At 47.5% G+C, this 27335-nt stretch overlaps 2 protein-coding genes across 2 annotated transcripts; one reads left to right on the top strand and one right to left on the bottom strand.

Annotated features, from left to right (window-relative positions):
- The first annotated feature begins 1005 nt into the window (after nucleotides 1–1005).
- Nucleotides 1006–4046, top strand: LOC119397946 (uncharacterized). The gene is made up of 2 exons (XM_037665246.2): nucleotides 1006–1589; nucleotides 3802–4046. The coding sequence occupies exons 1-2, from the start codon at nucleotides 1018–1020 to the stop codon at nucleotides 3884–3886; spliced, it is 657 nt and encodes a 218-aa protein (XP_037521174.1). The 5' UTR covers nucleotides 1006–1017; the 3' UTR covers nucleotides 3887–4046.
- Nucleotides 4047–20258: 16212 nt separating this feature from the next.
- On the bottom strand, nucleotides 20259–27072 carry LOC119395970 (uncharacterized). The gene is made up of 4 exons (XM_037662996.2): nucleotides 26968–27072; nucleotides 25952–26134; nucleotides 22325–22411; nucleotides 20259–21121 (listed from the first exon to the last, which is right to left on the bottom strand). Exons 1-4 carry the CDS (start codon nucleotides 27070–27072, stop codon nucleotides 21035–21037), a joined length of 462 nt encoding a protein of 153 aa, XP_037518924.2. The 3' UTR covers nucleotides 20259–21034.
- Between the last annotated feature and the right edge of the window lie 263 nt (nucleotides 27073–27335).

Here is a 27335-nt window from a genome sequence, read left to right as displayed (position 1 = left end):
AAGAGGGAGCCGCATGGGCGCGTTACTTCTGATATGTTGTCTTCGGGCGTCGTTGAAAACACGAGATGTAGTGAAGAAAGAACGCCACACAGGCGAACACGCACGAGAGTCTCGCTCGTCAACGTCGTCTTCTTCTTCTACTGCATACCAGAACGCGCGCTTCTCACGAACTAGAGGTGGCTACTACAAACAAACGAACAAACGGAGGATGGACAGACCCACGCAGAAGGAGCTTCGCCCCTAAAAATCCGTAAACAGGGGGTGGGTGCTCGAGCCGACGTTTCGACAAGTGGACTTGTCTTCTTCAAGGCTATAACTGAAACGTCGACTCGAGCACCCACCCCCGGATTTTTTCATCAGTAGTGTATAGTGAATAGTGCAACCAGTAGTGTATAGTGTATGTTATCAAGGAGAACAAGCGAAGATGACTGCCGAGGACAATGCAGAACTCCGAATTTACATATCAATAGATTCTGCTAGAACCATGTTTTTTTTTTCTTGCGAAAGCCGTAAATAAGAGCAGCATCGTTGTGGATTAAAGCAAGATCATCTGGCCGCGTTATCTATAGCGAAACTTGGGCTTCTGACAGGTCAGTTATATATGACTGACATGGGCCTTGCCACAAAATAAGCCTGAAACCCGTGACTTATTATTCGGGTAGAAGAACTAGCAGCGTGAGCATATTGCAAACGATAAAATATAAGCTTAATGATCATGATGACCTACTTGCCTCGGCATTTCTTTCTCTTTTCAAGAGTTAATTCAAATTGTGTCGTAATAATAATAATAATAATAATAATAATAATAATAATAATAATAATAATAATAATAATAATAAAACCTCCTTGATCTAATTTCCTTTTAGCGTTTCCTATGAATTGTACGAGACAGATCGATATCCGCCAGACACTTTTCCAATACGCTTGAGGAGGTAAGTGGCGCTGCTATCATATAGGGTTATTCTCATCGGCATCAACATTTCCCACGCCGTTCGCACCCTGAATCGGTGACGTGTCATGTTCGTCGCGGGCTTCAGTTTCCGTCGGGACCCCTGGCAGAGTTTGCGAGCGTTGTCGCGTTCTCGAACAAGTCGTCTACGTCACGGCAAGCTCGACCCTCACAAACTACGAAGTCGGCGCGTCGAGTCGGACGCGGACGGCGTCGCTGTCGGAGGCCGCAAGTTTTGGTCGCGGAAGTCGCTCGCAGGGGACCGGCAGCCCCTGTGGCTGCGGTTCCACTTCCGGGATTTACGCTGCACGGGGCGTCCGCACTCGCGGGCGACGCCGGTGGCCGTGTCCCCAACCCGCCTTCGAGACTCTCGCCAGTCTAAATCGGTGGAGCACGGGCATGAGCAGCTTGTACTCGCAACGGGGCCGAAGCACACGGAGCAGCCGACGACCAAGGCGGGGTCAGCTACTTGGACAGGCTGCACCAGGACAACGCGCAAGTCCCCAGTGAAGCGAGTCCTGCTGCTTCGGCGTGCTTTGAGGGCCGGACGCCAGGGACGCCGACGAGGCCATCACCACGGCGTCGTTCGCGCTAAGCGTTCCGGTATGATCAAACGCCGAGGACGATCCGGCACGCTAAGGTATGTAGACAATATGTAGACAACTGCTGTATCTTTTCAATGTGGCGAGCTCCGTGTTTATCTGTAATGCAGGGCTTTCGAAGTTAAACCAGGTGCAACGCTGTGGAGGAAGGTTTCTCGCAGCAGATGCGTTCGCACCAAGAAATAGTCTAATGATTTCACCAACCATAATACGATGTCTTTTCATTAGGAGCAGTAATAAGTGTTCAAAGATGCTTCGTTCCTCAGATATAAACAAACCCTGTTGTACGGTTGTCAGTTAAGTTGTTCTGGACCGCTTAGCGTCTGTTTATTTTCGCTTTTGGGTTGCATTTGCAGCCCGTGGCGACGCATCACGTGCGGGTTCTTGCTCGGCTCTCACGGGCGTTTACGACGACGAAAGCCAAGCACGACACGCCCGTCCTCACACATCTTGCTGACCGAACTTCTCGCATAGCTTGCACAGCGGTGCACCTGATGCATGAAGCGCAGTATACATTGCCTCATTGCTCAAACCTCCAAATCAGTGAAATAAGATTTTGATGTACGTAACCACCTAGGCTAAAGATCGAATTTGTGGCTTGAAATTTCGCCAAAAATATAATCGTCCTGTTGCTGATGGCTTTTGTCATAGTTGAAGCTCCTCTTACCTCCAATATTTACCCCATGTTCAAGAGGCTGACGGAGAGTCACTCTGCTGCCCATCGCCATTCTGTTGCCCATCGATTGGACCATTACGCGAAAATCGTTGCTGGCAAGACCCGTCGTGTTTATCTTCTAATACGCTAAAAATCGGGTAGCAGTTACACTGTACGATGCGCGTCACTAGCGTGTCATCGAAATTTACGAGTACAAATTCTACATTGCGTTCTATACAGTAAAAGACTTGCCCCGATAAGAATTTTTTCTCAAAACTATCATGCGTTCGCCTTAGGTTTGTGATGCAAACACCCAACTTTCTTTTTTTTTCTCAGCAGACGCGTATTAGACCTGCATTTTCGAACGGTCGCGTGAAGGAAAAACAAATGAACTTTTTTTTTCACCTCCTTGTTGATATATCTATGGGACTGCTTGTATTTGAAATGCTCGTATTTTACTTCATTGTTTGTTTTAATAATCTTTTGTCTTACCTGATTCGCTACGGTTCATCTCAAAGCTCCATACTGGAGCCATCACCACCTTTGAGGCGCGCAACAGAGCTAATCGTACCGAACAAACGCTGTCTCACCGTACGCTAGTCTAAAACTGCCTTTCTTCGAAACCCGGCACACACAACGCTTTACCATGTCCAATCGCGATACCACGGGCGCGCTGGAACGCTACGCTAAAGTGATGCAGCGCAACCGTCCCACTGAGGCGCGTTCCTCAGCCTTGTCATTTTGTACTACGTGCCTTTTGCACTTTCGAACGCGCCACACATTCCTGACGCGTTCGGGCAACATTGCGTTATCCTGGTGCGCACAACCAACACCCTCTAGAAAAGAAAGAGGGTGTTGACAAAGCGCGCTCGGTGTCCTGGTACTCGATGGTAATTACGACGTCTTGCGTGCGTTTTTTTTTTTCTGTACCTGCGGCCAAGTTCGAGGCGGTAAACAAAATTGAAGTGATAAGAGTGAGTGTTGTACAGCAGTGTTGCATGCAAAAGCTTTCGGTTCTATGGAAAGAATGCTGGTTGAAGCTGCGACTTCTTGGTATTTACTTGAACTTGGTTCATACAGGAAAAAAGCGTAGGTCAAATATGCCGTGAAAGTAACGTGTTTGTTCGTGCATTGCTACAACAAAATAAGGCATTCGTTTGCACTTCTTCAGCATAAAGGAAAAAGCGAATGATAACGTTAAAAATTTACAGCAGAGCTCTTGCTTCTGCGCGCCTCGCCTTCGCCGCTTTCTTTTCATTGTCACAGAGAGGGTGTATACAATAATACTGCATTTCGATTTGTGGTACCAGCAACCCCCCCCCCTTTTCTTTTCTTATATTTTGTTTTGTTTTATCCAGTAAGCACCCTCAGTCGTCACTTAGGTCTCCACGTGAGTCAACCTATTCTGTGAATGAGACATTTCAGTATCGACTGACAGAATGTTGATTGGTGATTTGATTGTAATGGCGGCTAAATACTCGCAGTAACGTAGAAATATGTTTATTGAAGTTCAAAACACGTTGTTTGTGAGTGCTGCCGCACAACTTTTTTGTATCCTCAAGATCGCAAGTACATTTTTCGCATATATTTTTCAGGTTGGCCTCGAGATGGAATCGTGCAGAAGCAGCCATGGTAACCGAGCTTGGGGCCTGGTCGCAGAAGTACTTCATGCGTTATTGAAGTACTTTGTGGTATATGCAGAGGCCTGCAGCTAGCGCACCCCGTTCAGCTAGGGTCAAGCTCTGGCCCAGAAAGGAGCGAGAACGGCACTGTGTTCCTCGCGTGTAGATTGCTGATGTCGCGCAACCGCGCACATTGTTGTTATTAAATTTTTCTATGTATTGTTAGCGTAAAGCTTATATGTACATATATATGTGATGAGAAAAATAAATGTTTTTCTTGTGAATACGCTTTTTTTTTTACAAGAGACATAGCTAATGCACAGATTATATGAAGCAAAAATGGATAAACGCAGTTGTGAGACACGATTAATCAGTTTTTGCTACGTGACAAACGGTCGTGCCATACATATACGAATTAAACCTGGACCGAAAACCATGTCAGAGCCAGAACCGTAGCAAAATACGTATTGGTGCTGACCTAAATCCGAACCGAACCTGCGCCGACAAGAAAAATGGTTATTGGTTCGGAAGAAAGCGGCTAAAAGAGATTTGGGCACGAGGACACACAGCGTCGCCATTAGCACCTAATAGCCGCCATCGGGCCATGCTTCGTGCTCTTTTTACGTCTGTACTTTTTTCACTCATTTTTTGGCCTCGCACGTTTCTTTTGTTCATTGCTAGAATACCATGTAGAAATTAGCCGTATTCGTCGTATGAAAAAAAAAGAACAGCACGGTACAAAACCGTACATAACATACATGGCTGAAACCTGCAAGGAGAAGCCCTGAAAGAGGAGTTTTATAGATCATATTGCAGAGTTGCACGACGTTCGGGAACAATAGAAATGAAGGGATGGCATGGCCAGCTATGTTCATTCTGCAGAGGTCCGCAGATACGTCCGTAATTCGCTCGATTGGTGGAAGTCTAAGAACAATAAATGCCGACGCCTTCCCAATTCGCAAGGCAGATTTTGTGCGCCCCTGCGGCTAGCGCAAGCACTGCAAGAAACTTTAGCGCGGCAGGATATGTGATGCAACAGCGCAAGGCGTGCTTACAGCCGGAATATCTGGATAATTTAACTTTTCGCACAATAACATGTGAGGAAATAAACTGTAAACTATGCCACAAAAAACTTAGACTGTATATACTTCCAGTGATGTGATATATGAAAAGAATGTTATGACAAATAGTTTTTTGCGGTTCGTCATAATTTTTGTCCAGGTTAGTGTATTGGGATTGTTGGTAGAGCATGCTTTAAATTTCAATAGAGAGCGCAATAAAAACAAAGTGAACGAAGCATTTTGTTGTCTGTCCTCTTTGTTTTATTGCGCTCCCTAGTGAAACTGAACTCATGCGGAAAATTGCTTTCCTTGCTACAATACCTGCTACAAAACGCTCTTGACGATTGCCATTGTATTTGCAGAAAAAATTGGTACAGTATTCCACTGCGGCACGAAGGTTCGTCGTGCCCAGTACGTCCGCTCAGCTCTTACTAACGTGAGGACCGTTTGTATAAGGACTTACCGTAGGTTAAATCATACTTGTTAGCGAAGCATGCGCCGACAAAACGTAAGATATTTGCTCATTAAAACGCTTCAGTCTCGATTCCATGTTCGGACAACGCGATCTAGAATACTGACTTGGCCCCCTGTCGGGCCCGATCTGCGGGTGGATCGCGCCGGACCGGGTAGGTGAAATACTTTTTCGGATTTGGGCCGCGCCTGGGTCTCGCTTTGAGCGACCGGGCCAAGTTCCCGCCGGTAAATATGAACGAGTGCCGGGCACAGGCCGGGCCCGGGCTGGGAATTACAGCCCGTGTAGTGCTCTTGTAGAAACACGTCTTCACAAACGACGTTCCTGCCGCTGACCTCGGTGGCTATACATGGTCCTACCGAGGCACTGCAGACAGCATCGCACTCGTAACAAGCTGTGACGTGCTACTAGCGTAATTAAAGACTCACTCGCTGGCCTAACAATGGGCACAGGTTTCCCGATGAAATGGCATTATACAAACGCCTCAAAAACCAAGGGATAGGCGAATGTACGCCTGTCACTTACTTCGCATGGTGTAGGCTTAGTGCCATCCGTTGCAAATGCAGTAATGAAACGAACAGTTCTATCGCATAAAACATATAATCTTGTTACGGCATGCGCATGATAAATATCACCACACTGTACACCTGGTAGCAGGCGCCATGACCGACATGTTCGGGCAATAGAATGACTTGGCGAAGCTTGTCGTCTGCGACGCCGCCAAGTCGCAACGCAGCGGATCGTTTCCGGAGCACGTGAGGAGACACGCACCCACAAACAACTTACGAGTCTCGGAGTCCCCCCTGGTAACGTGATTGAACGCTTGCAGTGCGGGCCCCGACGCCATCAGGTCAGCAAGCTGATACGGGTACCGCTCTGAGTCGCGGTTCAAGCGCAGGCAGCGGCTCAGGGCGCCCATGTGGCTCAACATCTCTGAGTCTTCCGGTTCGGGCGGCTTGATGAGACCCGTTAGGCCCAGTCGGTGCACCAGGGCGTGCACTAGTGCGACGCCCAAGAAGCCGTAGTTTCCCGACTCGGCGTCGCCGTAATTGAAGAGCGGTGGTACCAGGAAGACGGCAGGAACGTACACTGTGTCGTTGCCGGTAAGAACGTTTGGCTCCGCTGAGAGGAGCGGAAACGGTAGCGCCGACAGTGCCGGCCGCCTGAGGGTGCGCTGCCAGGCAGCGCTGGTCGCCACGCTCAAGTCACGCCAGAAGGAACCCGTGGTAGGCGGCAGATCGGCGTAGTACGCGTTGAGTTTGGCGACGCCGTCCTCGCAGGCCGGAACTCCGAGTACGACACGAGACCAGTACAACCGCTCCACCATCAGCTCCTGCTGTTTGTTCGATAGCCATTGCGCCTCGACGATGTGGCTCAACAGGGCGCCCTTAATGTGTCGATCCACAAACAGGGTGACCTTGGCTCGCGACTCGACCTCGGCGCTGGCGCGCAGGAACGGAGCGTGCGCCGCCAGACCGGCCACTCGCTCAACGCACTCGAAGCAGCTGTCCTCCTCCGCGCTCGCCGAGCTTCGACCTCGATACGGGGAGTAGCAGTCACGCTTGTGTCGGGCGAACTCCCAAGCCAGGTACGGTGCCATGTTAATATTCGCGCGAAGCAGAACTTTTTCGAGGAACGGTAGAAGGGCTCGGTTGACGACTTCGATCTCGTCGTCACCGGAGTACCGGGAATCGATGTCGCCGGCGCCCGCGTTGAGCTCCTGCACGAGGACTTTCGAGTCGAGCCCGTGCTCGTCCAGGTTGCGAAGAGACACCACGATTGGATCGTGGACCAGGAGGTTTCCCGCCTCTTTCCAGGTCGCGAGAACCTCGCGCACGCCTCGTCTGACGTCCTCGACGAGACCCTCAATGGGCGCTCCAGTATGCGAAGATCCATTCCCCATCGTTCGGCGACGTTTCCGGTGGAGCCAAGGTAGCGAGTCACTCTGCTCGGCGAAACTCAGGAATTGCCTGTTGATGTCGAGAAGTAGGCGTCTCTTGGACTCTCCGCCGTGCAACGGCGCAGCATCGAGCCAGAAGATCCCTCCGTCCTGGTACTGGGCCGCCAGTCTCGCCGCCAGCTGACCCGCCCTCTCGTTCGGGGTGAGAACCGTCGTCGCCTGGGCTATATGCTCATCGTCGTAAATGTCGTCGTCCTGCTGGAGAATCCGCGAGGCGACGCTCTGTGCGCGACGACACGCCGCGTACAGGGAGGCGGCGCGGTTTACGGCCTTCCACTGGTCGTCGGCTCGCGGTCGCCAGGCGTTCAGCGCATCCGCGGCCAGCGCCCTGAGGTAACTGCGCACGAGGGAGACGACCTCGCGGCCGTGGCAGAACAGGCCGCCGCAAACGTATCGCGAAAGGCCGAAGCATGGCGGACTCGCCCGACTGTTCCCGACGCACGAAGCGATGAGGGACGAGTAGCGTCGGCACAGAGACGAGTTGCAGGGCACAGCGTTGAGCAGTAGCTCGGCGCCTTCGTTATGCTCAATGAGCGCGACGGGTTGTTCCGTCGCGACGGGTGTCAGCAGCCGTTGCAGAAGGAGGGCGAGGACCGTGATGGTGGTGATGATGGTGAAGGCAATGATTATGGCAATGATCCAGCGCTCACGCTCGGCGTTACTGAGCGCGTCGTCACTGGTGCTGGACGACTGGGCGTCGGCGCTGCTCTGCAAGAGAACGTATCAGGCTGCTTAGCGATTAGCTTAGACGTGGCAGGGCACAAGCTGCAGCTATAGCTGACCTAAATAAGTACAGCGAGTCACGTTGTGTTTGCTTAGAATAGATGTTAAATCATGCGTTATTGTAATGTAATGTTATATATATTACGTAATAATCTAGCGTGGACCAACTACGTAATAACTATCTGTAAGGCTTCTGTCACTAATAATGGTAGTACCTGTTAGCTATGGTAAAATAAGTAAATAACGACGGGTTTACTAAGCCGCGTTTGAGTCGCGCTAGCCGCGAGCATTTCAGAATAGTCGGGGCAAACACTGGCGTATGCAAGCGACGTCGCTAGGTGACAGCATGTGGCCACTGGATAATGTCAAATATATGACACCGCAGCGAACCCCCGCCACCCCGTTGGTCGAGTCCAGAAGGAAACAAGCTTCGCGATGGGTGCAAAAATGAAAATGAGGCGATGAAGTGCTTCTCACAACGGCCTGCGTTTGGTCCCCGGCTTTTGGGAGTAAAGCTCGGGAGTAAACGCGGGAAGTAAACCAGTGGTTCTCAGCCATAGATGTTTCGGGGACCCTATGTTCACTGGTGGAAATGATGATGGACCCCTTGCAGTGAAAGAAAAGGGGGGAGTCATAAATTAACACAACATGCAGCTTGAAAGAGGTGCCCTTTTTTTCTCCCTGGGGGCAAAGAATGGTCAAACTAAAGTACCACGCCAGTTCGATCTTAACAACTCTCGAAAAAATTGTGCGGTCTGCAGCCGCATTCAAGCTGTTTCCAGCTATGTTTGCTCTTCAAATATGCAAGCCTAGAAAAAGTATGCTCGCGTGCATAGGTTGTACAAAATTGCAACACAATCTTTATAGTCATCTCACAAAGAAGGGAAAGCATAAGTCATCTCCACCGCAATGTAGCTGTGTTATGCGTTGACGAATACTAAAAATCAGAAGTGGCGCCGTCAGGGGACATAATGTGGCCAAAAACGCGTTTTTTTTTTTTAGGGGGGGTTTCACGGACCCCCAAACATGGCTTCGCGGACCTCATTTGAAAACCACTGAAGTAAAGAGTTCTTGGAATGCTACACCAGGAGTCCCCGGCAGCCATTATCGTCAAAAACCTGTGTCGTCATAACCCTGCACATAAAACAATGACAAATAAGGTCCGACAGTGTAAATGTATGGGGCAGATTTAACCTAGCGCCCCCTTTCGATTATTAGGGAGGGGCGGTGGGGCGATCACCCTCCCTGTGCGCACGCCTGTGACGTGAAAGATATAGTTAACTGCACTATGAAGCATCGCCTTCGAAGGTTCTGTAGCGAAACGCGTTCGTCTCCTTTGCTCATTTCCCAAGTTCAGAGTGATAATTGACTTTAAGCCAGTAATGATATCGTACTCCTCTTTCTCTTCAGGGCAGCGCGTGTAATGTAGATGCAATTGAAACCTGTCATTCTGAGACTTGTTCGCGGTGTTCAATGCTCGCCTTTCCAAGATTTTCTTTTCCTCGTCTGTCAAGTGACAAACAGCTTCAGGATAAAACACGTTGTAAAATACCGCTGATTAGGGTGTGCAAATTGACTCGCGAAGCCGAGCACGCGTTCTTCGTTGGCGTATAGCATTAGATGGCACGGAGCGCTCTTTTGTTTTATGATACGCCCTTAATTGGCTACGTTGGCGCTCCCGTTCCAGAGCCTTGCACAATACTTTGAGTCTTGAGAGACATGGCGGGAACTTGCTAGACTCCTAAGGTCTCGCAAGTCCCCTTCCAAACACCCACGCGGCCTCCTCCGAGCGAGCAATGACGCGAGATCATCATGCCATCATGTGACGGTATCATGACGTCGCAGCTTGCCAAAATTTTTGATGACGTCATCGTGACGTCACATGACGATCTCAACGAATGACATCGTCAATCGGTCATAAGTGAGGCGCCACCAGAGGCAGTGGAACACCACGCGATGTGCAGAAAGCTTCAGCGGAGAGGGGGATGAACATCGGAAAATCTACTGAGGTCGTCAAAGTAATTTACTGCGTGTCCCTCACACTATGGCTCCTTGTGTCTTGCTGGAAGTTTGGTTCCTTATTGTCTAACGTAATGCATTACCGCGTGTGCGGCAGGCTTCAGCGTTCGAATGTTACAGTAAGTGTAATATGCTGCCTTTATTTTATTTGATGTATCTCTTATTACCTTTTCTTGCGAAGTGGGATAAGCAGTGCCGAACGCGCCACATTATCAGGATATGAACAATGTGACAGCAGCGTTTTAACTAAAATAGCCGCCAGCTGTGGGTAACTAAGCGGCAAAGTTGTTGCACTGGTAAACCCGAGGACACGAGCTCGATTCCCAGCCACAGCGGCCGCCAGGGGCGTAGCCAGGAAGGGGTTCAAACCCCCCCCCCCCCCGAAATATTTCAGTTTTGCTTGCGTATATATACACACGCACATACAAACGCACGCACGAACATACATAAAGTATGGTTGAACCCCCCCCCCCCCGAAAAAAATTCCTGGTTACGCCCCTGGCGGCCGCATATAAAGATGGGGTCGAAATGCGCTTAGACTTGAAGAACGCGTTATACAAAGGCCCGGGTGGTCACAATTAATCCCGAGTCCACCATCACAGGCACGCCTCGTAACCATATCGTGGTTTTGACACATAATGCCACGTAATCTAAAGACGTAACCGCTGATCTACGGCGTATCAACACGCAAACTTTGCTTTTCCTGTCCATATATGTTCGGCGATACTTGACGCGTGCTGCGCAAGGAGGTTGTTACACTATATACAAGCGTACGCTCACCTCTATAAAAGAAAAATCGAGACCCTCTCTCTCCCGTGTTCTATTCTCTATCACACGTTTACCGGTTGATCCGCGATCGACAAGGAATTTGTAGAACTTACCATTTTGAGGAGCCTGGTAACGAGCGGGCAGGGCCTGCTGCTCTTTTACTTCTTCTTCTTCTTCGGCTTCTTTCGTTGATGCCATCGTTTCACTCCGTATGGGCTGAAGGGTCAGTGTCCACCCCATTTTATCGGCCGGACACTAATTACCCCTTTTGTACACTACAGTCCCGCGCAAAAATACCGCAGCATATCGGTCTTTACCAAGCCATCGCCCGTCTTTACGAACACGACCTTATCGGCCGTGCCGACATGTCCGAAATGCGAGGAATGTGCCCCTCCTGAAACTACTGCGCATGCGTCCACCCGCGATATGTTATGCAAAGACAGTCGCTAACAGCTCTCTCGTTGAAATCGGTAAATCAAAAAATTATGGGAAAGAGTTGTGCTGTGACCTTCACCTGATTCTCGTGATCAGCGCGAGATTCTGAAAGCTACAAACAAATTTTTGAACGAGACTAAGCTGGACAAGAGTCTACGAAGAGTCTTTGGTCATTCAAGTTTTTGTTTCAACGTCGCTTTCATGCTTGTTCTTCTTGTTCTTGTTCAGCTTCGACTGTGGCTCGCACCCACCGTGGGGGTTTGGCCAAGAATTGAGTGGTTTTATAAAATGTTTTAGTACTTTAGAAGCGAGGTCACAGAATAGAAACATTACAAATTTGATAGAAAATTCTGGGGCTCGATCAAGTATGTAAAAAAAGAACAGCTCAGACCTCAACACCTTTTCTCCTCTTCCCTTTTTACAGCCCTGCCCCTTCTTCAACGCTGATCATCAATCAGGTCAGTGCATTGGTTCAGGCTGACCTCTGAGCTTTTTTACCATATTAAACAAATACATATCTTCGGCAATAAAACAAGTAAACAAATAAATTGCTCAATTATTAACACTGCCTACAAACTTATCGGCACAGGAAATTATAGTAGGAATTGTAAACCACGCGCCTCTCGCACGTGAAACGAATGACAGCTCGCGTGTGCGAAGGTAATATGTTGAGATTTACGGGAATACTGCCCTTTGGGTCTCCCTATAGGTGACATAAGCGATCGAAGAAGTTAACACGCTTCTAAGACATCTTAGCCTGATGCTAACGTTGCATGCATCCACCGTATCGTGACGCGATGAGACCGAGCGAAATTTGATAACTTCGCGACGACTATTCTCGTAAAACGCATTTGGCTTCTGTTCCTTTTTCTCGTGTGCCATAGTAAGAAATTATTTTAAGATAAAGATACTACTAAAAAAGAAAAAAACAGGCTGCCGCGCTCGTTTGCCCCTTCTGCATCGACGTGCAACAGCACCGGGGACCGCGGGCGCAGAAATGAAGCCGGCCACTTGTACGCCACGACGCGTCTATGCCTCGGTTATCGATACCGAAACTGATTTAATATAACCAAAACATTATGGTATAATTATTCAGGACACACTCACTCACCACTTCAGGGCACTATTTTCAAAGTATTGGTATTGGAACACACACACACACACACACGCACATATACGTCTGGTACGAGCGTGTGATACGAATGGCTGAGCAGGTAATGACACCAATTTTCGAAGGTGTGTTTACTCTGCCATACAAATCTCCTTCATACAGAGACGGCTCTGCGCAAGTGGGAAGCTTATCAGATATTTTACTTTGACATTAAATTCGATTTTCGCGTGCCGCGCCTACTGACATCGGCAGACGGACAGATTTATTGAGGTCCTGAGGAGTACTGCTTCACTAGAGCTGCCCCGCGGGCCGCTACCACGTGAGGACGGGAAGGCCAATACCGTGACAATGCAGTATGCCTAGTTGTTATGACGTCAGGCACCAAAACATTCAAAATGGCGGCTTGTGCGTCCCCGACGGAGCCACGGAGCGGAGCGACCATGGAGACATCACGACATCCTGCGCGTGCACGGGACGAGAAGCTCATGCCACGCGTGTGTGACGTCAAGGTACAGTAGGAACGGAAACTAGCTTTTAAAAACATACCGTAATTACTTTTTAATGGTGCACTCACGCTTACCAAAATATTTTCTAGGCTCCTGAGTGCTCGCGGCCTTTCACTTGTCGCGAAAAAACGACAACTGAAAAAGTTCGTGTCAGTACACCTTTAAGGTAATATTAAAGGGACACTAAAGAGAAGAACGATATTTCTTGTATTTGTAAATTACAATGTCACAATACCGACAGCATCACTCTTGCCACGAGAAGACAGCTGGAAAGCGAGCAAACGCGCAAAAAGAAAATACGGGTGGCGACGCCGCCTTGAAGTTCCCGCGCCTGCTCGCATTGGCGTCACAGAGTTTGACGGCGTCTGCGAAGCCTTACGTAATGGATTGTTACTAGACGTTATTTTCATTGTGTTCTAAGGAAAACGAACCCTCAATATACCAAGTTTCAGAAAATTTCATCGAACCAATGTGACCGAAATGCGCGAGAAAACTTTGAAATTCGTGACGTCACACCGACGTTCAAGTGCTGCAGTTTAGGCGCGAAATTGAAGCATGGAACGTTTACCTTGACTTTCTCATCTACACTCTTAATCAGGTCCCGCTTAAAGTGCTAGATATAGCCAGGAAACTGGACATTTTTCGTCTGCTTTCCTGGATATAGCCAGCATTTAACCAGAACCTGATTAAGAGTGTAATAATAGACCTGCGATGGTGAAGTTAACGGCAGTAGCGTTATCGAGGAATAATTTATTTAATTGATTCATTGATTCACTTTAGTGTCCCTTCGAGCGGAGAGACCTAATAATCTGGGCACGTACTGCCAAAAGCGTATTGCGCTAAAAATGTTCGTAATGTAACGTGTCGGCCAATCCTTATTGAGATGCAGTCAACAAATAGGTAAAATCCGTTACGAAAGAGGAGTTTTACGAATTCGGCCTCTGCAATGTCTGCGCTGACGCTTTCAACGGTAGGCTTCAGTTCGACAAGTCCGGTACCAGTAACAGGAGCCTCAAGGTCATCCAAAAATTGGCGCAGTGACCATCGCATAGCTGGGTGGTGCTCGCACCAGCGCTCTCTCCAAGTGACCAGGACTTAAATCAATCAGCACTGGGTTGGAAGTGAAGCACATGTAGAACATGTGCTGCGCTAAGGGGACTAAAGCACAAACATGTGTAATAAATTTGCAGTAATTATGTCGCCCGCGATGCAATTTGATTCCAACGGGTACACTTCAAGCGTGCATGTAAGTATCTACGTTTCCGATCCGTATCACTTCCAGTTTGATACCACAGCTGCAACGTTAAGCTGCTGTGCATAAGGTCCCGAGCAACGTTACTAGAACAAACTCAGTTTAAAAGCTCCGCCGGAGAGGCGGTCCGCGTGGCGGTCGTGAGAACTAGTGGCGCTGCAGTCACGTCTAGCTCCCGCGGCTGGCGCTTGTTGTGATCGGCGCCGCCGGTGTACGAGCGCACGTGGGTTACAGCGTCGTCTGCGCTATGTTAGCTCGTCATTTTTGCGATTGTTCTTGACCAGGCTTAGCGTCTTGTACGAAGACACGTGTATGATGTACGAAGCGTAACGACGGCGAACAGATTCACAGTGCGGTATGCCGACTTGTTTTGCGCCGGGCTGCAAGAGCGGCTACCGCAACGACGACTCCGCTTCACGACACTTCTTCGGACCTCCAAAAGACCCTACGCAATTCAAGCTTTGCATCGCAGAGATAGAAAGCTTACTGCGAAATGCAAGGTCTGTGACGTTCATTTTGAGAGTGACGACATTGTAAACCACTATCGTCGTGTCGTTGCGGGACAAGAAGTTTTGATCCCACGTGGAAAGTGGGAACTCGCGCCCGGTTCCGTGCCGCGCTTGTTCCCAGCACTTCCACCCCACATTTCAAAACCAAAATGTTCGGGGTTTAGGCGCAAATCCCCCCAAAACGCACGGCGTCCCGCGAAAGCCCAGTGCCCAATTTGGAGGAGCCACCAGAAATAAAACAGCAAAACGAAAGGCAGGCGATTACCTATATACGCTACCGAGACTGAGAGTTGCGTCACACTGACATTCGATCAGTTGTCAGCTGTCGCTATGCCTTCAAAGCAGTGGATTTTCGAGAGATTTTACGACGAGGTATTGAACAAGATGTGCGGAATATTTTACACTCGCCGGCTCGGGAACGGGCTGCTCAGCGCAAAAGTTTGACACGGTACACATAGAAATGACGAGGACCAGCGCTTGACCTCTTCTTTTCTATGTGTACCGTGTCAATTTTTTTGCGCTGAGCAGCCTAATGTTGGAATACCAACTAGCCCAATCCCACACTTTGCTTCGGGAACGGAGACTTACTTGTGCAAAAGATAATTGTAGTTGAGCAGTTTAACTGCGTAGTGAACGGCTACAGCACGAAACGCAAACGGCTGTCGTACAGTGTAAGAAGTGCTGCGGGCATGGAACATCTGATCGGTGAAGTTGAAAAACTGAAGTTGAATACTGACGACCCTTCTAGCGACAGAGTACGCGCGAATAACTGCTCGGTGCTCACATCACGGCCGATCTGTTCGAATTGTTTAAGGCACCGTAGAAGGATGCCGACGTAGAAAGATGAGACACCGAAAATACAACTATCCGCTGCAAAAATTGCTCAGAGACATCTATTCAATGTAATCGCACACTGAGATTTCATTTACCGAGTTCTCGTAAAATTTTTCAATTTTGGGTCAGTATCCCTTTAACCGTCGCGAAAACGTGTCTTGTAAACATTGCAAAGCATTGGTTATGTTTTTTTGAGAAAGTCTTTTCAATAAATTGTAGAAACATGAGTACTGTTTTTCTAGGACGCTTTTGTATCTCGAGTAAGTACGCTTCTTTGTATACACTATAAAGGCTTTTACAAACGTGTTGGGTTGTTCTTGGTCTAGATAAGACGGCAGCGTCTAAAATTGTGGTGGTAGTTATAAAAATTACGCTGAAAACCCTCATTCGCTTAGAAACTCCTATGCTTGGAAGTTAAGCGCATAGTAGACAGCTCAAATATTGTCACAGGGTCGTGATGTCGACGAAGGCAGCAGTCAGCATGTCCGAGCTGAAACTCCTTATTTGGCCGAACTTGTGACCGGGAAACTGAAAGTCAAACTGCAGCAATACACTCATAGCGGCGAACAGATCGTCGACCGTCGATCAACTGACAAGCGGTCAAGCGCGTCGGCTGGTGGCGGCGTTATCTCTCGACAAAGCTGGAACATTCGCGTGCAGCGCGCATTCTTACCAAAACGATCTACTACAATCGCGAAGCTTCTCGAACACTGCTTCGCGGACAGCGTCGAGCGTTGATAACCGTCCTTGCTGGTCAAACCCGAATACATCAAAATAAAACAAGTGGGCGTGGCAATATAGACCGAACATCGATTCTTAGCCAATCAATGAACAACGCACGCGGGCCACTGCATACAGACGACCTTATGCATATCCACCTAAGTATCCACAAAAGTAGTACAATAAGAAAGTTGCCGCGCCGTTGCCGCGAGCAACTGCGCGGTGGACCGCAGCGTTATGCCGTGGCAGCAGACGACGCGCCGATAGTGGCGCAAGACGGAACTGCAGCGCCGCTAGTTCTCGCGACCGCCGTTCGGACCACCCTCCTCCGCTGGCGGAGATACGGAGCTTTGAAACTGAGTTTGTTCTAGTAACGTTGGTCCCGAGTGCGACTCCATATATAGTCCCGGCAGCAACGTGTCGCCAGGTACCGAGCCCAAAATGCTTGTGCACACCGCCGAAGGCACAATATCCTTTAAGCGAGGTTGGGCTAGTTTCGTCCTGTCGCTAAAATTATTTTCTGGATATTCAGTATACTCTTTGCTTCGGGGCGATATTGTGTTGCTTTATTCTTGGACATACTGAATACTCTCGCTGTGTTTCAGTGCCTTCATCGAGGCGATGTCCTCACTGGAGTCATTGCGGTTTAGTTGGTGTAGTTGCCTGTAATGTATACGGCGCGTCCCAGTAGGTAATGCATAGGCGATGCATCCTTAAGTATTATGACGTGTAGCTGCCGCCTCGAGCACTGGTATTTGCCACTTACAAAAAAAAAAGGAGAAAGATAACATTGACGAAATTCACCTATAAATGCAGTATATGTAGCATATTACGACAGATGCTGAACGTTCACCGCATCAATAAGAGATCACTGGATGATTCCAATATAATGTAACTAATAAAAATCCGCTTATATAGCCACTCTGATGTCGGAAAACGGGCCACACATTCACCCGTAGACCGGCTGCTGGGTGGCAATGGTTCGCAGTCGGCTATGTCGGCATTGTCGTGGAGACTGCAGGGGTGTTAGGAAATATTTTAGAAACCCCGGTCTAACGGTAATGTAGAGCAAAAGGGTTTGGTTATTATTAAACTTCGTAAAGGAGCACTGACTGCACTCTTCGTAAATAAAAATGTGCAATAATGAAAATGATAATTACGAAAACGGATACAAGCCTCTCTTTTTCGTTTTATTAACATAACGTTACGTCGTACATCAGGGGTCTCATATAAAACGAGGCCCGCGGACTTTCCGCTAGCGGCCCACAGCCCGCATATGACCGTCCTCGTCCCATATTTTTTTTATTATTAATAAATATGTTCACGACCTACACAAACATGACTGGTCTCAAGCATTTTTTTTATTGGAGCACCCCATCTAATGACCATGTGCTAAAACATAACCGTGGAACAAAAGCTTCTTCAGAAATGGCGGCCAGGTTTCAGTCATTCTGCAGAGCAGTATCGACATGTTTCTCGAAACCGCACGTCCAATCCCCTTCAGAAACGACCCATACGTGAGATGCGGGAAAGCCTTCTTTCAAACTGCAACGTCAGCTGACATTTTGTATTTTGTTCAAACGACACCCCCCCCCCCCCTCCCTTACCCGCTCCAACCTTATTCACCACCCCGGCTCATCGGGAGATTAAATTTCGCGACTGCGGCCCACTAGCTGAGGTGAGTTTGAGACCACTGCTTTATATCGAGGTCAGTGGCTTCGACGGGCGGAGGAGCGCGGCCGCTGGCGTGAAGGAAGGGGGCGGGAGGGGGGGTGTGCTCCGCATGGCTGTCATTGGCTGCTTTAATTATGACGCGCCGTAGACGCTAGCGTCTTCAGTTCGGGGCCATGTGGAGGCGCTTACATCATTACACGTCTCATCGGAGCGGCGGTCTTTCAGCTTGAAAGCATCATGTGGCAAGAGTAACCAGGTCAGTTTTACCTCCCCACGCATAATTCGATAAGTAAAGGGAGTTTATTGCCTACTGGTAACAACAGTTCAGGTGAGTACAACCATTTTCTTTCTGTATGGTAAAAACTGCACCGGTAAATAAATAACCGCTTTAACGACACGTACGATATCACTTCACGGAGGAGTTCTCGCCAACGCACGCACAACGCCGATTGCCAATGGAGCCAACTCGCAAGCGCACACCTCTCTTAACTCATTGCTGAAAAGCCTCAGTGCTGAATCTGGTTAACTGCAGAGTTCTGCTGCCCATCTAAGCAGCTTCCATCATAACCTACAGAATGAAAAGTATTTCGAAAAAAGAAATTGCGTTTCCATTTCACTCTTTAACCAAACAACTTCAAGATGAACAAAATGCATGGAATGGCGCCCTTTTAATGTCTGCTACGCCTCCCTCACAAAGCAATGGGCAGGTTCAGCCATAAGAAGCATTGCTAGGCTCAACAAACAGAAACGAATGAATGAATGAATGAATGAATGAATGAATGAATGAATGAATGAATGAATGAATGAATGAATTAAAAACAGTAAGGGTATGTGAATATTCGAAAATTTCGAACAACGAATCGAATAGCGCTCTATTCGATTCGTAACTCGAATAGAATCGTGCATATCAGAAATACCAAATATTTTTCAATTAATAAGCAGCGATGAAAAAAATTCACAGCATATCCACGGAGTGAATGATGATGAGTGGGCGAAGCTGCGGAGGTTCATCGGTAAACCGTGAATCTTCCGTGAATTCAGCCCAGTACATCATCACCGACGTGAGATCGGGCGCGTTTGTACTAAAGGTTCGATGAGTTATGACGACTTGCAGCTCACTTTAATTTTACATGTACGCTGTGAATTTTCATTGTTTAGAAAACCATTGCTTTAGAAAACATCTGGCGTCTTTCGTTAAGCAGCTGGCGTCTTTTCGTTTTCCTTTAGAAACACCTGGCGTTCTTTCGTTTTGCTTTTACAAAACATCTGGCGTCTTTCGTTGGTTTATTTCATCAATCAACGGCGTTTTGAACAAAATTTTTATTGTTTAATCACGCACAGGAGAAATCTCACCAGGCACTACCTTGGAGGTAAACAATGGCTGCTAATGGGAATGAGAGACAGAAGAAGTCGGCTTTTAGCTAACACTTACACTTCTACTTCTACTAACGTTTCCTACTGGAACATGCCAATGGCTGCTAATGGGGAATGAGAGACAGGAGAATTCGGCTTTTAGTTAACGCGCACGCTGTGAATTTTTTATTGTTTAACAACGCACAGGAAAAATCTCCCACCGGCACCACCTTGGAGGTCAAAGCGTAAGACTGGTTACGCACTACGACTACTACGACTACGACTACGAGGGACGAACGGGTGCCGCCTTAAGGAGCTTCGCCCCTAAAACCCTGAAAGGAACGAAACGTTGGAACTGAGAGAGGTGACGTTTCTTGTTTTAACCATCGAATCACCAAAAAGCACTAGAGCACGAGGTTTTACGGGACTATCGACGCTATATTTACCAAAGGATGTTAGGCGTTTTTGCTCGAAACCCCAGTGTCGCCAATGTGACAGAATGATCAAATCACTATCCTCATCATGGCATTCATGATGATGCTGACTAATGAATATTGTTTAATCAGTTTCATTATATCAGTTTTATATATCAGTTTTATTTAAAAGCTGCTGACGAAGTGTCACCTCCAATACTGTAGTCACTTCTGTTTCAACCTGCAGTTACAAAATATTTCTAAGTCAAGTTCAGGGGTCTCAAAAAACACGCGGCTTCACACGGAATAAGCTTTTGCGACTCTGCTCGGTAGTGCTCGTATTATTTTCTCCGCTATTGAAATTAATAGCGCTTTGTTAGGGTAAGCTACAGAGACGGGACTGGTCTCAAGCATTCTTTTCGGTCACTACGATTTGAAACATCACCGTTAAACGAAAACACTATATTTCAGAATCGGCGTCCACGTTGTAGTCATTGTGGAAATCAGTATCGGTATGTTTTTCAATACCTGACGTCAGATCCCCTTCAGGAATGACCCATATATGGTATATGGAAAAGGCGTTCTTCCAAATGGCACCGTTAGGTCACATTTTGTTTATTTATCTATTTTTATTCCTTTACGAGAGCCTCATGGTCAACAGGCGTTACAGAGGGGAGTGGTAAAACAATTAAAACAAGACTGTAAGTACAAAGAGGCAATACAACGTTTCTTACTATGCAATAATACTTAATGATAAACACAATATAGCATGAATTTACAGCGGAAATATATATATCAGGAAAAATAACAGCGCAGTGCTGTTACTTATACAAATATGACTATTAAGATATGTCTTCCCCTCAACCGCAAGCAACACCTTCACTGTCTCGGACCTTGTTGGACTAAATTTCGTGACGGCGGACCCGCTAACTGAGGTGAGCTTGAGACACCTGCCGTACATTATCGTCCAATATCATTTCCAGCTGGAAAAGACACGACATTGAATGATTGACAATAGCCAACATCTCGAATGCCCTTGAAAGACATCAAGGAAAAATACTGTTGGCTAACCAAACTAATCAGTCGGCACTAGAAGAAAATACGTGGCCAGAAAGACGTAAGAATGAACGTGTAAATGCTTACCGTTTGCCGAATACCTCAGTGTCGCCGAGATACAACAGCTGCGTGCGTCCACTTCTGAATGCTGTATGCACAACGCGCAGCCTTTTCACCAGCAGACATTACGTTCATTGTTTATTTAATCTAACGAGCGCGAAGCATGCGCAATGAGTTAGCATAACGAGGTGCCGCGCACGAGCGCGTGCTCTTATATGTTACGTATATAATGACGAGTATTGAGTACGGCGGCACCGTTGTTTGACCACCGTTCAGACTGTCAGTATCCCCTGGACTTGAAGTAGTGCTCATTCACGGTGAAGCAGAGATGCGCCGCGTGGACTCCGCCTGTCACCATCGCCATTGCCTGAAGGAAAGAAACAAAGGTCACACGACTTCACGGGGCCAACCATTTATGATGCCAGAACATTTGTGAAAATGTGGGTCATTAAGCACGAGGAAAACCGGCTATGTGCAGTAAACCCTCGTTATAACGAAGTGACATCGGGACCATGAATTAGTTCGTTACGTTCGATGTTCTTTGTACAGTAGAGATGTATATCTGCTCAAACAAATCGCCAATCTGGCTCGCACAAATATGCTGTATACAAGAACGCATTATTCTAGGCTACAAAACGACATAAACGAGGTAGTCCTTTTTTATCTCCTTAAGTGTCTCTTTGCCATCGCTTCAGCTTCCGAAGTTTTCCGCTTTTCTGTTCATACAGTGACGCAACCAGCCGAATTCGCTTTCTTTCTTTCTTTCTTTCTTTCTTTCTTTCTTTCTTTCTTTCTTTCTTTCTTTCTTTCTTTCTTTCTTTCTTTCTTTCTTTCTTTCTTTCTTTCTTTCTTTCTTTCTTTCTTTCTTTCTTTCTTCTTTCTTTCTTTCTTTATTAATATATCTTTTGGTGCTGGATGACCAATGCTTCTGCAACTTCTTCGAACGATTTAAAAAAATCTGGTTGTGAACTTTCTTTGAATAGTTATTCTGCTTTTTATGCTATCCTTCGAGTTTTGAGGCGCGCGCAAATCAAATCTTCGTTGCAGCCAATATCGCGGCGGCTCTCGCGTTTTAGGTTGTGTTATAAAAAGAATAAATGTCACTGAAATGAAGCGTGACCAAATAAAGCTCGTATTTAGTTCGCAATAACCAATAATTCGCTATATCAGTGTTCGTTATGACAAGGTTAAACTGTATTGTCAGAGGAGTGGAGAACAGGCGCCATCGCCATTGTCTGATTGTATCGTCTACCGTGCAGGGTCTAGATACTTCTTTATCAGGTGATGAAGGATTGTGTCGCATCTCAAAGGAACCGACGCCTTAACCGACTTAGCTTCATGAATAACTTTCCGGCGCTGAAACAGCTATAATACGGGAAAACACGTTGAAGTCCACTTTGTTTCATATACTGGAGCATCGGTATTGAACATTACAGTGCGAAATTCAAAAGTATTTGCCTTCACGAATACTTCTGGCGCATAGAATTTTTTTTCTGAATACCAGGCGCCAAGCTTGTTCTCAGATCCGGCGCCCCGTAAATTTGTAAGCCTACTGCGTATTTATACTTACACCCGCCATCTTGTTCACGTGACTAGAAAGCAGGTAGATGCCACTCCCGAGTATGAAGAGCGTGGCCGTCACTTGGAACAGCAGGAACTGCGGGTGCAGGAGCATGAGAAAACGTCAAGGGTTTTCGTACTTACATGGTTGTTGCAGTACATGGTTCGAAGCACGCTTAAAACAAAGGGGGAAAGAGAGACAGAGTGTGAGAGAGAGAGAGAGAGAAAGAGAGAGAGAGAGAAGACCTATCACATAACCTCGACACACGTCTTCTAACTGCAAGTCAGGCAAGGGCGTCTCTTCATTCGTCTGTTCTAAACTAATCAAGATGGCGGAGTTCATTTTAGAAGCTTGAATACATTGCGTGAGCGTTCGTCGCGCCACTTGTACTGTCACTCGTTCAAAGAGCACCCGAGCCCTTTCAGCTTACCCCTTAGTCTCAATCTATGTGTGTTAGGGCGAGCTTGGCTGCAGGGTTGCCATTGGTGGATACCTTGCGCCAAATTGGCTACGTTACAACTCTGTATGGAGGTGAAAACTTGAGGTTGTCTCCATGGCTACTCTCTGGCTATATTGAACTTTTATTTTGGGGCATTCAACATAGTCTGGTACAACTTAAGAAGCCCGGAGAGGCCCCGCCCAGATGGTCGAAGCGCGCTGTCCGATCGCCTCCGCGGCTAAAGAAGTAGTCTCGCTCATCTCCTCGGCAAAGTTCTCCGAAGGCGGGGTCACCGGCCGTCCCGCTCATGACGTCAGTCTGGAGGGCACGCCCATTGGTGCAGCCCTGTATGTGTCCGCTATTGAGGAGGAAACGCCGCGGCAATCTAAAGTTACATCCCACTGTAGTCATTTTATAGCGAAAGCTGTTATCAGGTCACAACGGCAGTGGAGTGGTTTCCCGTCGCCGCCGCCGCCGGTGTCCGTAACCACTATCGCGCGAAATAAGAAAAAATGGAGAAGCGTGCACTAAGACGCGCAAGGCTTCAAACAGCGAAACTGGACGATTCTGAAGACTAATCTGCTTGCTTCTAGGTTGTTTCTAGGCCTTGGCTAGGTGATGCAGGTTATTTCTCGGTTGCTTATAGGTCGTTGCTAGGCTTTAGCTAGGTGATGCTACGTTGTTTCTCCGTTGATTCTCAGCGCGGAGAGGTTCGAGTTAAACCACAGACAGTCACAGACACGACACGAATGTCCAAACTACAGAGACAGAATCAGCGCACCTCCCATAGATCTACGAGCACGTCGTCGTTGGCGCCAGCCTTCCATCGCTTCGGGGGCTTCTCGCAGCCGCCGTTGCCTTTCCCGTTCCTTAGTATAGTCTCTCGTACCTACTCGGGGTCACCGGTACGCCGCCGTCGCTTCGCAGCCATTTGTTGGGCTAACTGTTGCCTTCTTTTTTAGTGGACCAGTAGTGAGTAGTTGGATTTACCGAATTTCTGTGGCACATACCCGTTTATGATGACAGTTTTTTGTTTCGCCGGACAAGGAATGATTTGCTAAACAACTTCGCTGTTAAAAAATAAATGAGAAAAAAAGAATATCCAGGATCGCATGACATTCCAACCTGGGCCCTCTGCGTGCATGGCAGTCGAGTATTCTACCACAGAGCCATGCTGGTGCTTGAAACTCTTTTGCAAAAAGACACTATATAGGCGTCATGTCGGGCACGGAATCGCATTGACATGTGTAATATAGCGTGGCAGAAGCGTAACATAACAACCAGGCGTCACGCAATGCCAATTGCGCAACGAGTGTGTTTTAAAGCTTCCCACCCACTACAAAATGCTCAACCGTAATTCTTCATCGTCATCAGCCACATGCAGCATCAACAAAGTGCACATGATGACTTACAGACGTGTAGCGGGTACCTCGCTTATCCGCAGAACGACGAATAACGGCATAGTGGGTGCTTCCCTACTTCACAAAAATTATGATTTTTGGCGTAATGGATACATTGCATGTGTGCTTGCATTAATTTCCCCAAGAGAGTTTCGAGTGGGCTTCAGAAAGGACGCTCTTCCAGCTTTCGCTGTGACTGTGCTGCGCGCTCCAAGCAGGCCTGGCGGATTTTTTTCTTATTATTTGCAAATAATAAGAAGCAGGCAAAATTATGCTAATTGTTTTCTAGCTTTACATTCGTGTTGGCCGATGTGCGCGTGTCCTCCCACCGCCAGCGGGCTGGTGCGCATCGACGCATCCGTATACGCACGGCGCGACTATACAAAGCTTGGATCAAACTGAGCGTACACCAATGGTCAGTGGAGTGTTGGACTAGGGACCCACCTTTGCCGCTTCCTTACATCTCCTATTTCTCAAATAAAAATTTTCAATCAGTCAAAGATGGAGTGAAGATGTTGCGCGCGTGTAGGCAGACGCGTGGCTAGCATGCTTTTGACGTTGACCGCCATTTATAATGACGCTGCGCGCCAGCCTGTCATACTGACGCACAACGCGTGTTCCTTGTGCATATAGTTTAGAGGGACCTGTTTTCGGGCAAGTTGGCGCATCTTTACAAAAGGTATAAACTGCACAAACTAGCGACCACATAGACCAAACACAAGGACAACCACAGTCCTTGTGTGTGGTCATGTGGTCATTAGTTTGCGCAGTCAATACCATTTTTTTGTGTGCACTTGACAAAAGCAGGGATTCTAAAAAAATGAAGCTGCACCGTTTGTTTCCTACGGGATTTCCCGACTTAAAGCTAGAATGGTCTTCGTAACTGTTAATCAAGTTCAGACTGCTGCTTGAGCGAAGATCTGCTTCAACGTTTAACAATGCTACTGAGTTGTTGGCTACAATACTCCAACATTACTCTGGCAAGAACTCTATTCTATAAGCTATGTGCCGGCGCATTGAACTTATCATTTATTTATTGCAACTTACCTGTCGCTTAAAGACCAAACAATAGCGAAAAAAATGCGTTTTTGAGCCTATGTTTTGCTGAATCAAAATTATATAATTGTTTGTTTAGTCATAAAAGCTCATTTCTTAATTGGTGTCCCTTGTGTTATTTTCTTTTTGCTACAGATTTAGTGCTAAGATTAAACCGTTTGGCTGCTGTTGGCTACCTTTAGCTTTAGTTCTGGCTCATTTCCTAATCCGCCCAACGACAACCCTTTTCGGCTGTCTTAGTTGAGGCAGAGTGTAAAGTGCGAGGAAGGATATACGTATGGAATTTCGCTTAATCGCGTGCGCGTTATGTTGACAATTGCTTCTAATCAACAAATAACATACCTGTTTATTCCTTTCAAGGCGTCCATTAAAAAAATATCCAGGAGCGAACTCGCAAAGCTTTTGCGTTCGTGGTATTTTGCCTTTGGCCAGCAGCCTTCGCCAATAGCATTTCCAGTGTCAGCACTGGTTGAAATTTCGCTTACGAACAATGTAAGCGTGAAATTCATTTGTGAAAGGGGTCCCGAATGTTCGTGCTAAACCCATAAAAACGCTGGTATAAACGTAATATCACCACATTCACACTCACTATACCTATACGGCAGATTTTTGTGTTTTCAATATACGGATCATCCTCGGCAAGCTTTTTGCTGCAGCCTGCACAGAATCCCACGCCGCGCTTAAAGGAAATGACAGTCTCATTTACATGGCCGGAAAGTGAAAGGCGACTCATGTGCTCACGTAGAAAGTTGCGTGCAGCAGGAAGTAGGTGGTGTCGGAGAGCGCGGCCGAGAGGAGCATCTGGGCGCAGTAGATGCCTCCCTGCAGCGAAGCACACTGCACCAGCCACACGGGCCACGACTCCGGCGAGAGAGCCGAGGACAGCGAGCTGTACAGCAGCGACAGCAGGGACACGTTGCCCGCCTGAGGTCGCACAACAAAACACGAAATGTCTAATGAGCAGAAATATTTGATAACATTCTACAAAGATTCTAATACTAAAACTGTTGGGGTTTCAAGTCCTAAAACCATGAGACCATTATGGGAGACGCCGTTGTGGATGGCTCACGAAAGTTGGACCTCCTGGGGTTCTGAAACGTGCACTTAAATCGAAGTACACGGGCCTCTAGCATCTCTCCTCTATCGATTCGATAGGGTTCTGACAGTTCTGATACAACCACGCACGGGTGGCAACGAGGCGCGTTTCCATCTCCTAAGGAGTGCAGTGGTGGAAATTCCGGTCGCCGTCACACGCGGGACAGTCACGCGACCTGATCGGAAACATCGCGCATGTCGTCGTTAGTGGAACTTCACGTCGCTGTCGACTCTGGTTGTGGCAGTATAGTGATGCTGGCAAAATAGTGAGAGCCGCAAAGCGGCATGGCGTAGGTTTCTGGCCTCCCCGTAACATGGACCAATCATTAACACTGGAAAAATGTCGATATACTTAAGCAACACGAAACAGAACCGTTCCCTTTTATTCAAAATCTGGCGGTGGTATGACGTCATACGTTGACCTATCTTCTAAGGTCACGTGACTCTACCACATGTGGCGGCAACCGAAAGTTCCGCTACTATGTTCTGTAGGGTGTGGAAACACGGTGACGAGCGGTAACGCGTGCAACGGATAGCCGATTAAACCAGGTCACAGCGAAGAAGAGACACGTGTGCGCGTGTCAGTGTGCTGGCCACGCACCTGTAGTGAATGCAGCGCGCACGAGCCCTATTTGATTCAACGGGGTACGTACTGCGCTCACCATCTCGATGCAGAGCAACCAGTTGTGCGTCTTCGGCACGCTGCTTCCGAACAGAGAGCGCTCCACTTCGGTCACGACTGTCGATGCGTTTCTCACTGCAAGCATCCGAAGATGTGTGGCTGTCAATTATTTCTATATCACACTCTTTTCTATTGATTCGAGAATGTCCACGTAATGCCTGCATGTTAGGTGATGCCTACAAGTGCCCCAGACTTGCGCAAGTGACCTAGCAGAATCAACCTATTTTATAACGAACTTGTTTCTTTCGAGCGTACCATAGAATTAAGAATTTAAGTTACGTATACTAATCAACCACATGTGTTTTTTTTAAAGCATCGAACAAGTTTACTTACTTATTTATTTATGAA

This window comes from Rhipicephalus sanguineus, chromosome 6 (genome assembly GCF_013339695.2).
Source record: "Rhipicephalus sanguineus isolate Rsan-2018 chromosome 6, BIME_Rsan_1.4, whole genome shotgun sequence".
Taxonomy (NCBI): Eukaryota; Metazoa; Arthropoda; class Arachnida; order Ixodida; family Ixodidae; genus Rhipicephalus; species Rhipicephalus sanguineus.
Note: the sequence above shows the minus strand (reverse complement) of the source record. Positions and strands in the feature narration are given on the sequence as shown.

Coding starts and splice junctions, on each gene's coding strand:
- LOC119397946 (XM_037665246.2), top strand. CDS start 1,018: ATGTTCGTCGCGGGCTTCAGTTTCCGTCGGGACCCCTGGCAGAGTTTG. Junction 1,590..3,801: donor GGACGATCCGGCACGCTAAG/GTATGTAGACAA, acceptor TATATTTTTCAG/GTTGGCCTCGAGATGGAATC.
- LOC119395970 (XM_037662996.2), bottom strand. CDS start 27,072: ATGCTTGCAGTGAGAAACGCATCGACAGTCGTGACCGAAGTGGAGCGC. Junction 26,135..26,967: donor GGTTGCTCTGCATCGAGATG/GTGAGCGCAGTA, acceptor GTGCGACCTCAG/GCGGGCAACGTGTCCCTGCT. Junction 22,412..25,951: donor TGCTGCACGCAACTTTCTAC/GTGAGCACATGA, acceptor CTGCACCCGCAG/TTCCTGCTGTTCCAAGTGAC.